Genomic DNA, 13,226 nt, shown 5'->3' on the forward strand with positions numbered 1-13,226 from the left:
TTCACTTCCCTCAGGGTGTTGGCCACTGTCAAAGCTGATTCATTTTACTCCAGGGGCTAAAGCATTCACTATTCACAGAACTGACAGCATAAAAAATAGCTTTCTATACATGCACAGGCATGAAACAAGTGCAGTCTTTGGGGAAGAAAAACAGATTGTCAAAAGATGTGGCAATTTGAGCAAAGCACCTATCCTGGCTAAATGAATTGGATTCATCTATCACTGTGGCCTTTACTTTTTGTTTAATTTGTATACTTCGAGATTCAATCAGAGACTTGGAAGATTTGGAAGGCAAAGTGTTTTTCCTTCACCGATGCATCAAAGGAACAGATTCCTCCACCATGACTGATACCTCCTCCAATCCTCTTAAAATGACTTGACCAAATTGGCCTTAGTGTTTGCTTTATATTACCCAGAGCCCAGCCGCCAGGTCTTCAATAGTGATTTCTCTACAGATACCCATCTTTCCATTCTGTTATCCGCGCCAGACACAGCTTTGAACAATAGCCATTGAAATGAACATTGGAGGCAGTGAGAGAGAGGGAGGTTCAGGTGCAGAATAGAAATGAATGTCTGAAGACAGAAAGACAAGGAGAGAGAGAGAATTTCTCATCCCATCATGACAGAAATGCCAAACCACAGGAAAATAAATTAAAATTAAAATGGTGGGATCATATGGAGAATAAAACAAGCAAGGTATTTCCACTACTCTGTGAATAGATCACAGCAGTAAAGCAGCAATGACATTGTTTAAACACTTGGAGGTCATGCTAATTAATCAACAGGGTAAATAATATTGCAAAGAGCTTGACTATTAACCAGGCAAATACTAAACAAGGGGTCTTTCACAGTGCCTGAGTGATGGGTGAATGTATTATACGTATGGGTATGCCGTGCGTCCCTTTAATCTTGTAGCTAATGAACCCAGGCCTAAGCTCTTCTACAAACAATTACACTCACATTCAAAGACCCACTCTGAATACCTAACAAAATACACTGCAACAGTACTGTCAGAGGGCACTATGTAATTAAACAAGGTGTGATTCATTACAAGTGTCATTAAAAATATTCTCATAAGCACATCACCATAGCTATGTTTAATAGTCTCATTCATTAAAGTGTCTCTCCTGGCCGTGGGCTCAGAATGCCTGTTGTCTGTCTATACAGGTTAGAGGATGTGATGGAGGAGTAGAGGGGCCTGTGGACTCCAACAGCTGTCTCCTACAGTAAGAGCTGTCTCCTCCAGTGTGTGTGTGTGTGTGTGTGTGTGTGTGTGTGTGTGTGTGTGTGTGTGTGTGTGTGTGTGTGTGTGTGTGTGTGTGTGTGTGTGTGTGTGTGTGTGTGTGTGTGTGTGTGTGTGTGTGTGTGTGTGTGTGTGTGTGTGTGTGTGTGTGTGTGTGTGTGTGTGTGTGTGTGTGCGAGTCTGTGCGGGTCTGTGCGAGTCTGTGTGAGTCTATGAGATGTCACTCTGGATATGGGAGCATGGGCATAATTGTAAAGTTAACATTTGACAGTAAGTGGTACTAGCCAGGAGTTCAGCCTGCTACATATAATGTAGTCCTATGGCTCCTGTCATAGGAAGCACCCGTCAATGACAAGTTAGCTCTCCTGTACAGACCCAGTCCCCTTACGGCTCTATGAAGCTCTGCCTTTACTGTATATGTGCAACTTTTAGTAGCCGCTATACGGCAGCACTGTCTAGAATTGACTCTCACATTTCCTATCAGGGTTACTCTCACATTAAACCATGTCATTGTTCAAACACAGTCAATGCACATGTTTTAAATATAATACTTAGTCATACCTTTAGAGCCTCATCATTCCACAGCTAACATCTTTGTTAGAGTGAACGTGGATCCTCTTCTGATTCATGACCTTCCACAACTGGCTGTTCTTAGAGAAACTGGCCACGGACCTCTGAGGCATCAGCCATGCTACTGTATGCCGGACACAGCTCATTTAGCCGCTCATCCAGCCATGTGAGCTGGCCACCCCCCTCTCTCTCCCCCCTCTCCCTCAGGCTCTCCCCTAGACCCCAGTAGTGTGGTGGCGTTTGCTGGAGCCCTTCTCTGTGGCTCTGTGTACTGCCTTGCCGCTCTGCTTCTCTCTCTCTCCCTCCCAGTGTGAAGGAAGAACAGAGAAATCTGCCTGGCAACACAGCAACGACTTCCTGCACTCCTCATCTGACTGCAGATAATGATTGACAAGCAGCCGTTCTTATAGACAAAACAATTATCATAGTAGCAGAGCTAGTGAAAAAGCGGTTGGTTGTTCAGAGACCTACAGTTTTCTGCATTTGTTGGCATACAGTATTACTGTGCTGTACATTTCTCTGGTAAACTGTGATGGTTTCTGTGCAGTAACAGTTTTGTTTTTCCACCATGATGCTATCTTCTCCTCAATGCTTACATCACGGTAAAAGGTTCATGCAGCAGACGATGGTGCATAGCAAAATGGCCGGACCTCGCCACAGTGTGGTGGCCAAGGTGAGACGGAGGACATCCATAGTGTTAACCATCATCAGTGGTTCAACTCCCACTCAGTGCTGTGTGATTACACTCCCAGAGTATGGTGGACCACTGCTGAGCTGAAGAACACAGTCAAGAGTATGTTTACTGATATGAGATTTTCAGTACTTTTTCCTCCGATTCCCTCGGGAACATTAACACATGATCCATAGATAATAACATTCTAGGCTGGTGGGAACAAAGTGTAATTGTAAATGGGATGTGGAGAAAGAGCGGTGAGACACCACAGTTTCACCAAATCTCACAACCCCAGAGCTGAAAATAACATATGGTCCCTCAGCTAAGGGCCATCTAACCCAACAGTCTCATGTTGACAGTGTCACAGTGACCCCACCGCAAACAGCTTGGGCTGGCTTTATTTACACTACTCCGGTGAAAGATCACTGCGCCAATAAACATCTTAATTATCTACCGTAGCTACCAGCCTGCCTGTCTGATGTTGATAGCAAAACAGAGTCCTTCAGAGTTTCAATCCGACAAAGACAAGGAGGACTGTAGGAGAGGAGAGAACAGTGGAGTAGTAACATAAAAAGATCCTCCACTGATTCCAATCCTCTCTCAGTCTCATCCACTGCAGGCTTCTCATTACGACACAACTCTATTTAATTACTTTGAGACGGAGGCTTCCTCATGGCGTAATGATGCGTACAGCCATACTAATGTCTAGGCTGGTTGTAAATGAACGGATTAGGCCCCTACATCAATTCTCCGCTTTGAGGGAAACCTCATTAGCACAAGGTGCTGCTCTGTTGCTCTGATGTTAAAAAAGAAAGTAATAGAAAAACAATGAGACTTAGGGAACAACGTTATGTTAAAAAATGGTGGGTGCGTTCATGACAAGGAAATGACAGCACTCTCTCTGTGATGCTTCCTCTCTAATACTTGTAATTATCTCTGTATGAGACCTGAGCAGGACGAAAAGAAGGAGTTCATCATTTTGGTTCACACAGGGAGGCCCTTTCATTGTGGACCATTTTCATAGATATTACTGAATTAGATTAACCCAGGTTATTTTCATTAATAAATATGAGATAATAAATTATTACTCGGGTACTTTGTACCCTGTCAAATGACTATACTTCAATGAAAGAAGAGGGACAACCAAAAGTTGCAGATCAATTTTGTTCTTGTCTGGCAGAGGGGGAAGGAGAGAAGGGGAGAACAGGAGAAGAGAGGCAGGAAGCTTGTCTCTGCAGTTATCAGATCAAAGAGCCACTCATTCAGTTTGGGGGAAAGATAATGAACAAGTCATTTCTAGCCCTGAAATTCTCATGTGAGGAAAGAAAGCCATTCATTATCCATCAGAGGTGCTAGGGAAAATTGACATTGTTGCCTCATGCTGCCAGACACAATTAAACAGTCTTCCATCCATGTCAAATGTCTGAGATAGGAGGAGTGTGTTTTGGATGCTTATTATGAATTTTTCTCAGCCCAATTTTGAAGACTGTCATTAAGACTTCCAGTGCCACCACACAAAGCCGCTTCCAGAGTATTGGGGGTAATTTGGCAAATTGATTCTAGATTCGTCCCAATGCTTTCCACTAAGCTAATAAAATGCTACTTCAAGACAGCAACAATAAAAATGCATTATGGCAACATTGGATAGGTATTATGGGAATACCGGTATGTGTAATGCTGTGCTAATGTTTGTATATGATTTGCATCATTTATAGTAGATGCTGGACACTGTGGCCAAGTCTGCAGACTTTTGCTCATTGCTATCAGTCATACTGACAAAGCATGACACACCACTTCCCAAATGACTCCACTGCAGAGACTAGTGCTCTGAGCTCTCAGCTCTAGCTTTTAGTTTATATAAGAGTGCATAACACACTTTGGCCATTAGTTTTAATATGAAACTTTTTTAAAAATGGATTTGGTCTCTCTCCAAGCACATTTTAGTATTTGAAATATGATGGTTAAGCAATGACAAAAGTGATGTCAGAAGCAGTAAAATATATACCAGAAAGAAGTATCAAACCATTGTAGTATTATTGGGCTCCATGCAGTCCTTTAAATCAGCCCTAGCTCCGCTCATTCGGCTAAAAGTTTCTGCTGACACAGACACCCGTCTTTCCCCTTCGATGTTTCAGGGAGAACTTAACTCAGTCATTGTCATATTGATCCTGGCACCCGACATTCTCCTGACACCATGCCAGTGGAACAGCTCCTGTGTTTAGGAGACTAAGCGTTATTGAACTTGCAATAACTCCAACCATTTTCTACATAATATCTGACAGGTTCTAAGCATATTTCTCACTGGTGTTTGGAATTGTGTTATGTGTCCATTCTACTGTACCGCAAGAGAGATGGGAGGAACAGGTGGTGGAATATACTGTAGACTCATTGCACAGACCTTGTTCGATGTTACTGTAATGCAATTGTACTACAGTAGACAAAGCATATAACTGGCGAAAGGGATATGATCATCCACCTTCTCCCGATTGTTCTTAACCAAAACAATCTAAACTTAAAATGTCATTGTTTTTACATTAAAAACAGTGGTTAGGAAAATCTCTAAATGCTTGTTTCATCCTATCAAGTGTTAGGTTCATGACTGAAAAAGATTCCAATGTGAAGAGTAAAATATATTGAGATCTAACTTATAAACCAGAGAAGTAGCCCTGAAATCCAATCCAAAGTAGGTTGCACAATGTCAGTTGGGAGCTGATAGAGTTTGAGAATAGTTCTAAATCCAGGCAGATAAAGTATCGGGTGGTTAGCTGGGTAGAACGCTCAGGCTGGGGGAGAGAACATTTTCTCCTGGGATCTATCTATGGGGAACCTTGCCGTGATCATTTACACAGCAGCAACACCCCACTCTTTTTCATTAACACATTCCCCTAATTACACGCCATACATTAAGTCATTATGAAATATACTGGTGCATTGTGGGAATTTCCCACTCACACTGCGAGCCTGGGGACTATAATTACGAATGGCGGCAGAGAGAGAAAAAAATAAAGATACACTGGGGACAGTTTTCCCTACACACACACACACACACACACACACACACACACACACACACACACACACACACACACACACACACACACACACACACACACACACACACACGTGCACATGCACCCACCCACCCACACCCACACCCACACACACACACACACACACACACACACACACACACACGCACTGGAGGAGAACGGAGGGAAAACCAATCATCAATAAGGGAATTGCGTTTCCCTTGCTATCCCCCTGGGATGGCCCACTGCCAAGCCACTAAAATCTGCCGCCAAGCCCAAGAGTTATTTTTCCCCTTGACTATTTTCTGCGTTATAATATTGCCGCAAGACCATTAGTCACTAAAGTAGTAGGCAGCTATTAATACGAGACAAAATAATGCAGCTTGGGTCTTGCTTGTCTGCTCGCTAAGCACTGCCTTATTAGGGTTGTGTTTCACATCACATTGGCATGTCTCAGCATTGATGACCGTGCACACGACTAACTCCTTCATCCATCATAACACAGGTAGACAGCCTCCCTAAACTGAAACCAAGATGAAAATTTCTGAGCAGAATGCCATGGTTCACCATAGCCCAAATATAAAAGCCTTTTCATGTGAAACAAGGTCACTGTACAGGGCATGTAGGACTTCAACAAAAAGAGTCCCACATGCCCAAAGCCTAGCGCTGTCCATCCCATTCCCTTGCTGAGATGAGCTGAGATGAGAGGGAGGGTAGTGGGTAGCAGCCCGACACAAACAGCCAGAGGTATACTATACTTACAGCCAGGAGGATCTGCAGGGAGCTGTGGGCCACCTCCACATACTGGTAATCCAGCAGACAGCCTGCGATGCTGATGTAGCGGTGGTCCTCCGGGGCCCAGGACGGAGGAGGGGTGACCGGGGTCACCCTGCAGCCTGGACCGTTCTCCATCCACCAGGACCGGTGCATGGACATGTTGAAGGTCATGATCAGGTCACTGTCCTGCAGGCAGAAACAATAGAGAGAGGTATTTTATATAGAGTAGAAATGATAGAAGTATTGAGGAAAGCTACAGTAGATGTTCTATTGTAGGTGTTTAGCTACGTAAGTCCCGATTGCTTTAACCAGCCAGCGGTGGAGTCAGTGCAATTATGTACCCAAGCTAATGCAAGATTACACATCTGTCTGCCAGTGATTTAACTGCGTAGGTCAATCACCCAGCACTCCACAATATTGTAATCAAGATAAAATGTGTTCATTGGTATGGAACAATGGCTAAAAGGGTGAAAAAACCTCCCCTCTGTGACTTCTCTACGCTACCCTTTTCCTACTCTTTAAAAAGGGTGCATAGTCTGGAGGAGATTGAGATTCTTATTTAATTCAATGTGTATTTTACTTTCAACAATGAGCTCATTTCTGACATTTGTTTTTAAGAATCATCTTTCATTCTAAAGTGGGAAAAGCTTTGTACTACTGCTACTTTGGCAGTATTTCATCACAAGTCAAGTTAAAAGCTTTGTACTACTGCTACTTTGGCAGTATTTCATCACGAGTCAAGTTAAAAGCTTTGTACTACTGCTACTTTGGCAGTATTTCATCACGAGTCAAGTTAAAAGCTTTGCACTACTGCTACTTTGGCAGTATTTCATCACGAGTCAAGTTAAAAGCTTTGTACTACTGCTACTTTGGCAGTATTTCATCACAAGTCAAGTTAAAAGCTTTGTACTACTGCTACTTCGGCAGTATTTCATCACGAGTCAAGTTAAAAGCTTTGTACTACTGCTACTTTGGCAGTATTTCATCACGAGTCAAGTTAAAAGCTTTGTACTACTGCTACTTTGGCAGTATTTCATCACGAGTCAAGTTAAAAGCTTTGTACTACTGCTACTTTGGCAGTATTTCGTCACGAGTCAAGTTAAAAGCTTTGTACTACTGTTACTTTGGCAGTATTTCATCACGAGTCAAGTTAAAAGCTTTGCTTAACATTTTGCAACACAATTATTTATTCTGCCTCTTTACCGGCATCTCAGACGGCTATTAATTCTGAGCAGAACAAGAGTACACCGTGAGTAAAACTAAGCCAACATACATTTAGCTTTTGAATGCCATTTATTTTACAATCAACTGGCAGAAGATATCCCATTCTCAAATCCCAGCGCTAGCAATCCAACTGCTGGCGTACAAAAAGCACTTATGACACCCCAGGTCATTTGAGTCAACGCCAGCTATCCAAGCTGAGGATAATTCTAGTGTGTATTGAGAGAGAAGTGTGCATGCACACATCCTAAATCCAACTATAACAAATGAAGAGGGAATAAAACAAAATCCATCCATCTCATAAATGGTACTTCTAGCTCCCAAACCTCTACCCGGTTCTTACGCCTACGAACGCATGACTGAATATATTCGATTCGCGCATTATCACCCTCTGCTCAATAGACTCCCTAAAGACCTGCATTTTCACATTTCAACTCACAATTCTGAGCACTGCTTAAATCAGACAAGCGTGCCTTCCAGCCCAACATTTGCCATTGCCTGCTGCGCAGTGCATTGGTTATTCTAGCATAAAACCTTGGTATTTGGTACAGAGACAAGCATTCCCTTTCACTTACAAAGCCAAGTAACACCACCCACTTGTCTTTCTTCCAAACAACACTTATCAACCAGCTCCCACATTTATTTCGTCCAAACAACACTTATCAACCAGCTCACACTTTTCTTTCTTCCAAACAACACTTATCAACCAGCTCACACTTTTCTTTCTTCCAAACAACACTTATCAACCAGCTCACACTTTTCTTTCTTCCAAACAACACTTATCAACCAGCTCACACTTTTCTTTCTTCCAAACAACACTTATCAACCAGCTCACACTTTTCTTTCTTCCAAACTACACTTATCAACCAGCTCCCACTTTTCTTTCTTCCAAACAACACTTATCAACCAGCTCCCACATTTATTTCGTCCAAACAACACTTATCAACCAGCTCCCACATTTATTTCGTCCAAACAACACTTATCAACCAACTACCACTAATCTTACTTCTAAACAACACTTCTAAACAACAGCTCCCACTTATCTTTTCTCCTGCTCTCAGAATGAATCATCCAGGGGATTGGGGTCAGTGGCATTATTGCATATCAAGATCTATCATTCCTCTGCCTCTAGAAATGGTACGCGTGTTTGTCCACAAAGGACGTGGGTGTTGCGATTAACTGCTTTTAATTCATCTTGAAATACACATCAGGCAGAGATTTTTTGTTGGATCCTTGCCAAACAACACACCCACAGCATAATTTTTGTCTGTTGTGTGTCTCATTGAGGAGTGGATATTGATGGAGCAGGCTCCCCAATACAATCAGAAACACAAGGTCTCATCCAACACAGGTTCAGTGCCAGACTTCTCAAATGTTCCAGATTGTAATTACATTAAAACCTACAAAGTGGACAAAGAAATACATGAAATGCCTGAAATTAAAGCTGGAATCCATAGCAGTAAAACTGTCATGTCTGTTTACAAAATGACAACAAGCAAGATGTTACTTCAAACAACAAACACAGTTTTTTCCCTCTGATATCCTTGCACCCTTGTACATTTTTTTTATCATCATGCTGGATGCTCATTTCCTCAAAACATTTAAAAAAAAAAATATTTTAATTTCACCTTTATTTAACCAGGTAGGCCAGTTGAGAACAAGTTCTCATTTACAACTGAAACCTGGCCAAGATAAAGCAAAGCTGTCACGTTCTGACCTTTATTTCCTTTGTTTTGTCATTATTTAGTATGGTCAGGGCGTGAGTTGGGGTGGGCAGTCTATGTTTGTTTTTCTATGATTTGGGTATTTCTATGTTTCGGCCTAGTATGGTTCTCAATCAGAGGCAGGTGTCATTAGATGTCTCTGATTGAGAATCATACTTAGGTAGCCTGGGTTTCACTGTGTGTTGGTGGGTGATTGTTCCTGTCTTTGTGTTTGTGGCACCAGATAGGACTGTTTCGTTTTTGTCACGTTTCTTGTTTTGTAGGTTGTTGTATATTCATCTTTATTAAAGATGTACAAAACTAACCACGCTGCATTTTGGTCCGCCTCTCTTTCCCCAGAAGAAAACTGTTACAAAAGCAGTGCGACATAAACAACAACACGGAGTTACACATGGAATAAACAAACGTACAGTCAATAACACAATAGAAAAAGTCTATATACAGTGTGTGCAAATTTAGTTAGATTAGGGAGGTAAGGCAATAAATAGGCCATAAAGGCGAAATAATTACAATTTAGCATTAAAACTAGAGTGATAGATGTGCAGATGATGATGTGCAAAACATAAACAATAATAACAATAACAATAACAAATGCTGTTGCGCCTAACGTGGATATCAGTTTTATTTTAAAACTATTCCGGCCTCCAGGGTGGCGCAGCGGTCTAAGGCACTGCATCACATTACAGCCGGCCACGACCGGGAAACCTATGATGCGGCACACAATTGGCCCAGCGTCATCCGGGTTAGGGGAGGGATTGGCCGGCCGGGATGTCTTTGTCCCATTGCACTCTAGCGACTCCCTGTGGTGGGCCAGGCGCATGCAGGCTGACTTCCGACACATTGGTGCGGCTGGCTTCCGGGTTAAGCGAGCCGTGCCAAGAAGCAGTGCGGCTTGCCAGGGTCGTGTTTTGGAGTACGCATGGCTCTTGACCATCGCCTCTCCCGAGTCCGTACCCAAGTTGCAGCGATGGGACAAAGACTGTTTTGGACTACCAATGGGATATCAGGAAATTGTGGAGAAAAAAGGGGTAGAAAATGTAAATAAGTATCAAACTCTTTCAACTGCTCATAACTTTACCCACCATTATACCACAATGGCCTACTGGTATATGAAATATTAGGTACTGTTGGCCTAACTCTACTAGCTGGACTAGCATACCCGTGCCTGTCCCCTAGCACAGACCCAGCTCAGTGTGACAGGTGTGTTCTCATGCCTCCTCGTATGAAGACAGACAAGTGGAAAATAAAGAGTGCTAGATGTGGAGAGACGGAGAGGAGGGCCAGGTTGCTGCTGTCTACCTCTCTGTCTCCCTGCCTATGTATCTGCTGTAATGAACATCAGCCGTGTGGACAAACACTATCCATCACCAGTCAAATTGCGGAGAGAAGGAGTGGTGAGTGTACAGCTGCAGTAGTACAGGGATGCCTGCCTTACTAGCAGACAAACACTTTTCCATTACCCTTTGACTGACTGTTGGTGTGGCTCAGCATCATTTTGGAACCAGTACAATGACAGCATGAGAGGTGGGTGTTATTGAGGGTGGACTAGTTGTTATTAAATAGTAAGGTGATGTTGATGTCTGGTCTTTTCTTGATGCAATCAACATTTGACAGGAGTTGTTGTCGTCTTTCAGAATTGTTTAAGACTACCGAGAAACACTCAGTGTGACACTGATTTAGCCCACTGCAGTAAATTAAGTACTGTACAACAAAAACGAAGTCACCAGAGAACACAAAAATGTGTAATAATTGAAAATCAGTCATATGCAGTATCTAAGATCTCTAGGAACAAAGGCAATTATTAAAGAAGATGTATGGATACCATTGAAATGTACTTTGCTGTCTCTATCCCTGTGGGTTCCATTTGTAGAGCTTTGTACTGTATTGTTGTTTCATCAGCCAGAAAACCCTTAGAAAGCCAGAATCAATTCAATCAATTTAAATGGGCTACAACTGCTTAAATATGGCATTGATTGAGCTTCAAAAGCACTGACACTACAAAGGCCAAAACAAATTGGATGGATACACTTCTATGAGAGTGGCAGTTATGTTGTTGATATATTTTAGACACCACCAGTACATTCCTGCAGGAGTACTTTCAAGATCTATAAACATGCTTAGCTAGCCCTGGCCAGGGGGATTTTCTTTCTGAACACAAAATGGGGCCAGTCACACTGCTATGTACGACAGACAGCTATGAACGAGTTGCCTGTCTACCCAAACTCCTTCCTCCAGCCAAACGCTACTTCACACCCATGGATGTTAGTTTCTTCTCCCCAATGAGTCTGGATCTGAGTACCTGCCTGACGATTTCATTTACACAAATACATTTTAACCGTTCTGATTGGTTCCAGAAACCAGCTCTGGGCCAGAGCCAGAACACATGTGGGTTAAGCACCGTTTTGAAAATGTGTCATTAGCTTTGACACTATGAATTGTTAGAGAGGATCCAATCACTGATTATTTTGTTTTGTACAAAACCCATATTTTGACGTCACCACAAAGGACTTCAATGATGCAGTCTCAGACTGAAGTATGTAGCAGACATAGAACAGGGGAGGAATTCAGTTTGAGTCGTCAGGCAAATGAAAGAGACAGAAGGACTAGGGAACATTTCTCATTCTTTTCATGGTAGCAGGGGTCAAAATTCCCTGTAGAACGCAGGAAGAGATCAAGAGATCAGCTTTTCTGTCTTTTAAGACATCAATCCAAACTCTAGAGGACTGTTCTGAGACTGTTCTGACAACACTAACAGGAAGGATACGCATCCTCTCTCTCCTCCCACAACATGCTGATTTACAACTGAATACCTATCAAAGCCTGCATGAAGTACTGTATGTGGTAGGAAAAAAACATTCATACCATTTTAAATACCACTAAACAAGTGTGTGTCTTTGAATTTAATTTATGGCACTCACAGCTGTTTGCTATGTACTGCTTAGTACCCGCTCTGTAGGAATGTTCCAACCTAGGAGTGACTCACTGTAATCAGAAATAGAGATTGTCATTGAGAGAAAGCAATCTGACGCTATTTGAGAAAGGATCAAGATGGAAAACAATCATCAGCCAACAAGGTGAAAAAAATCAGATTACGGCAGTCCGATGAGAAGTACATGCTGAACCAATGGCTGATAACAATGAATAGGCTGATTGTGCTACAAGGAGAACCAACATAATACTCGGAAATAGATTGGGAAATAACTGTATTGTTTAGCAATAGAATACCTGTGTTTCCCATTGATTACATTTTTTCATATTCAGAGAAAGTCTACATTCAAAAAACAAAGAATCTAAGCATGTGCCAAATTGCTTTTATGCTACATTAATTGCAGCATGGAAAAATTCATTATTTCGGTGTGAACTATAATAATACTGAGGCTGAGCTGATAATGAGGATGGAATAGCAGAGTGTTCTGTGTCAACAGAGACACTTACAGCAGGCCTACACACACTGTCAAGCACCTCATATCATTCCAAGAAATCCAGTTATCCTTTAATAACCTCCCATAACACACAATGAATGAGACAACACAAATACGCAGGTACATTACTTGACATATCATTTGTCTACACTAATTATAACAGCATCATCCACATGTGGCTGTCTCAGCCATAACATATGTTGAGCTGGACATCGGTCCTCAACTTCCAAACTGTACTCTTGTTTTGTTTGGGATTCCGGGTGGTGTCGAGCAATTACTGGTACAGAGGCTAGAGAGAGGCCAGGGAGAGGCTGGGGAAAGGGGCAGCTGGGCCCCGTCTAAAGACTGGTGTCTCTAATTGCCTGTCGAGGGATGTGTCAGAACAAACACATCAGGGGGTCAGCAATAACCATCTATACCAAACAACTATCTATAGTACTACACAGTCCCCGTATTGTCATGTGTGTCAATCTTTGATATCCGTTGCAACATCGGTGAGAATGTCTGTGTAAATTGATAAACCTATTCACCAGAATGTGTAGGCCTACTTGTTTTTGAATGAGTGAG

At 42.3% G+C, this 13,226-nt stretch overlaps 1 protein-coding gene across 2 annotated transcripts in view; it reads right to left on the bottom strand.

Moving 5' to 3' along the window:
* Window positions 1-13,226, bottom strand: part of LOC139415095 (sodium/potassium-transporting ATPase subunit beta-1-interacting protein 2) — a 160,614-nt gene that overhangs the window by 19,054 nt on the left and 128,334 nt on the right. For both annotated transcript variants that reach the window (XM_071162906.1, XM_071162907.1), the window contains exon 4: window positions 6,278-6,478. In XM_071162906.1, the coding sequence (XP_071019007.1) occupies window positions 6,278-6,478 (201 nt within the window). The remainder of the gene's footprint in view (window positions 1-6,277; window positions 6,479-13,226) is intronic.

This window comes from Oncorhynchus clarkii, chromosome 8 (assembly GCF_045791955.1).
Source record: "Oncorhynchus clarkii lewisi isolate Uvic-CL-2024 chromosome 8, UVic_Ocla_1.0, whole genome shotgun sequence".
Lineage (NCBI taxonomy): Eukaryota > Metazoa > Chordata > Actinopteri > Salmoniformes > Salmonidae > Oncorhynchus > Oncorhynchus clarkii.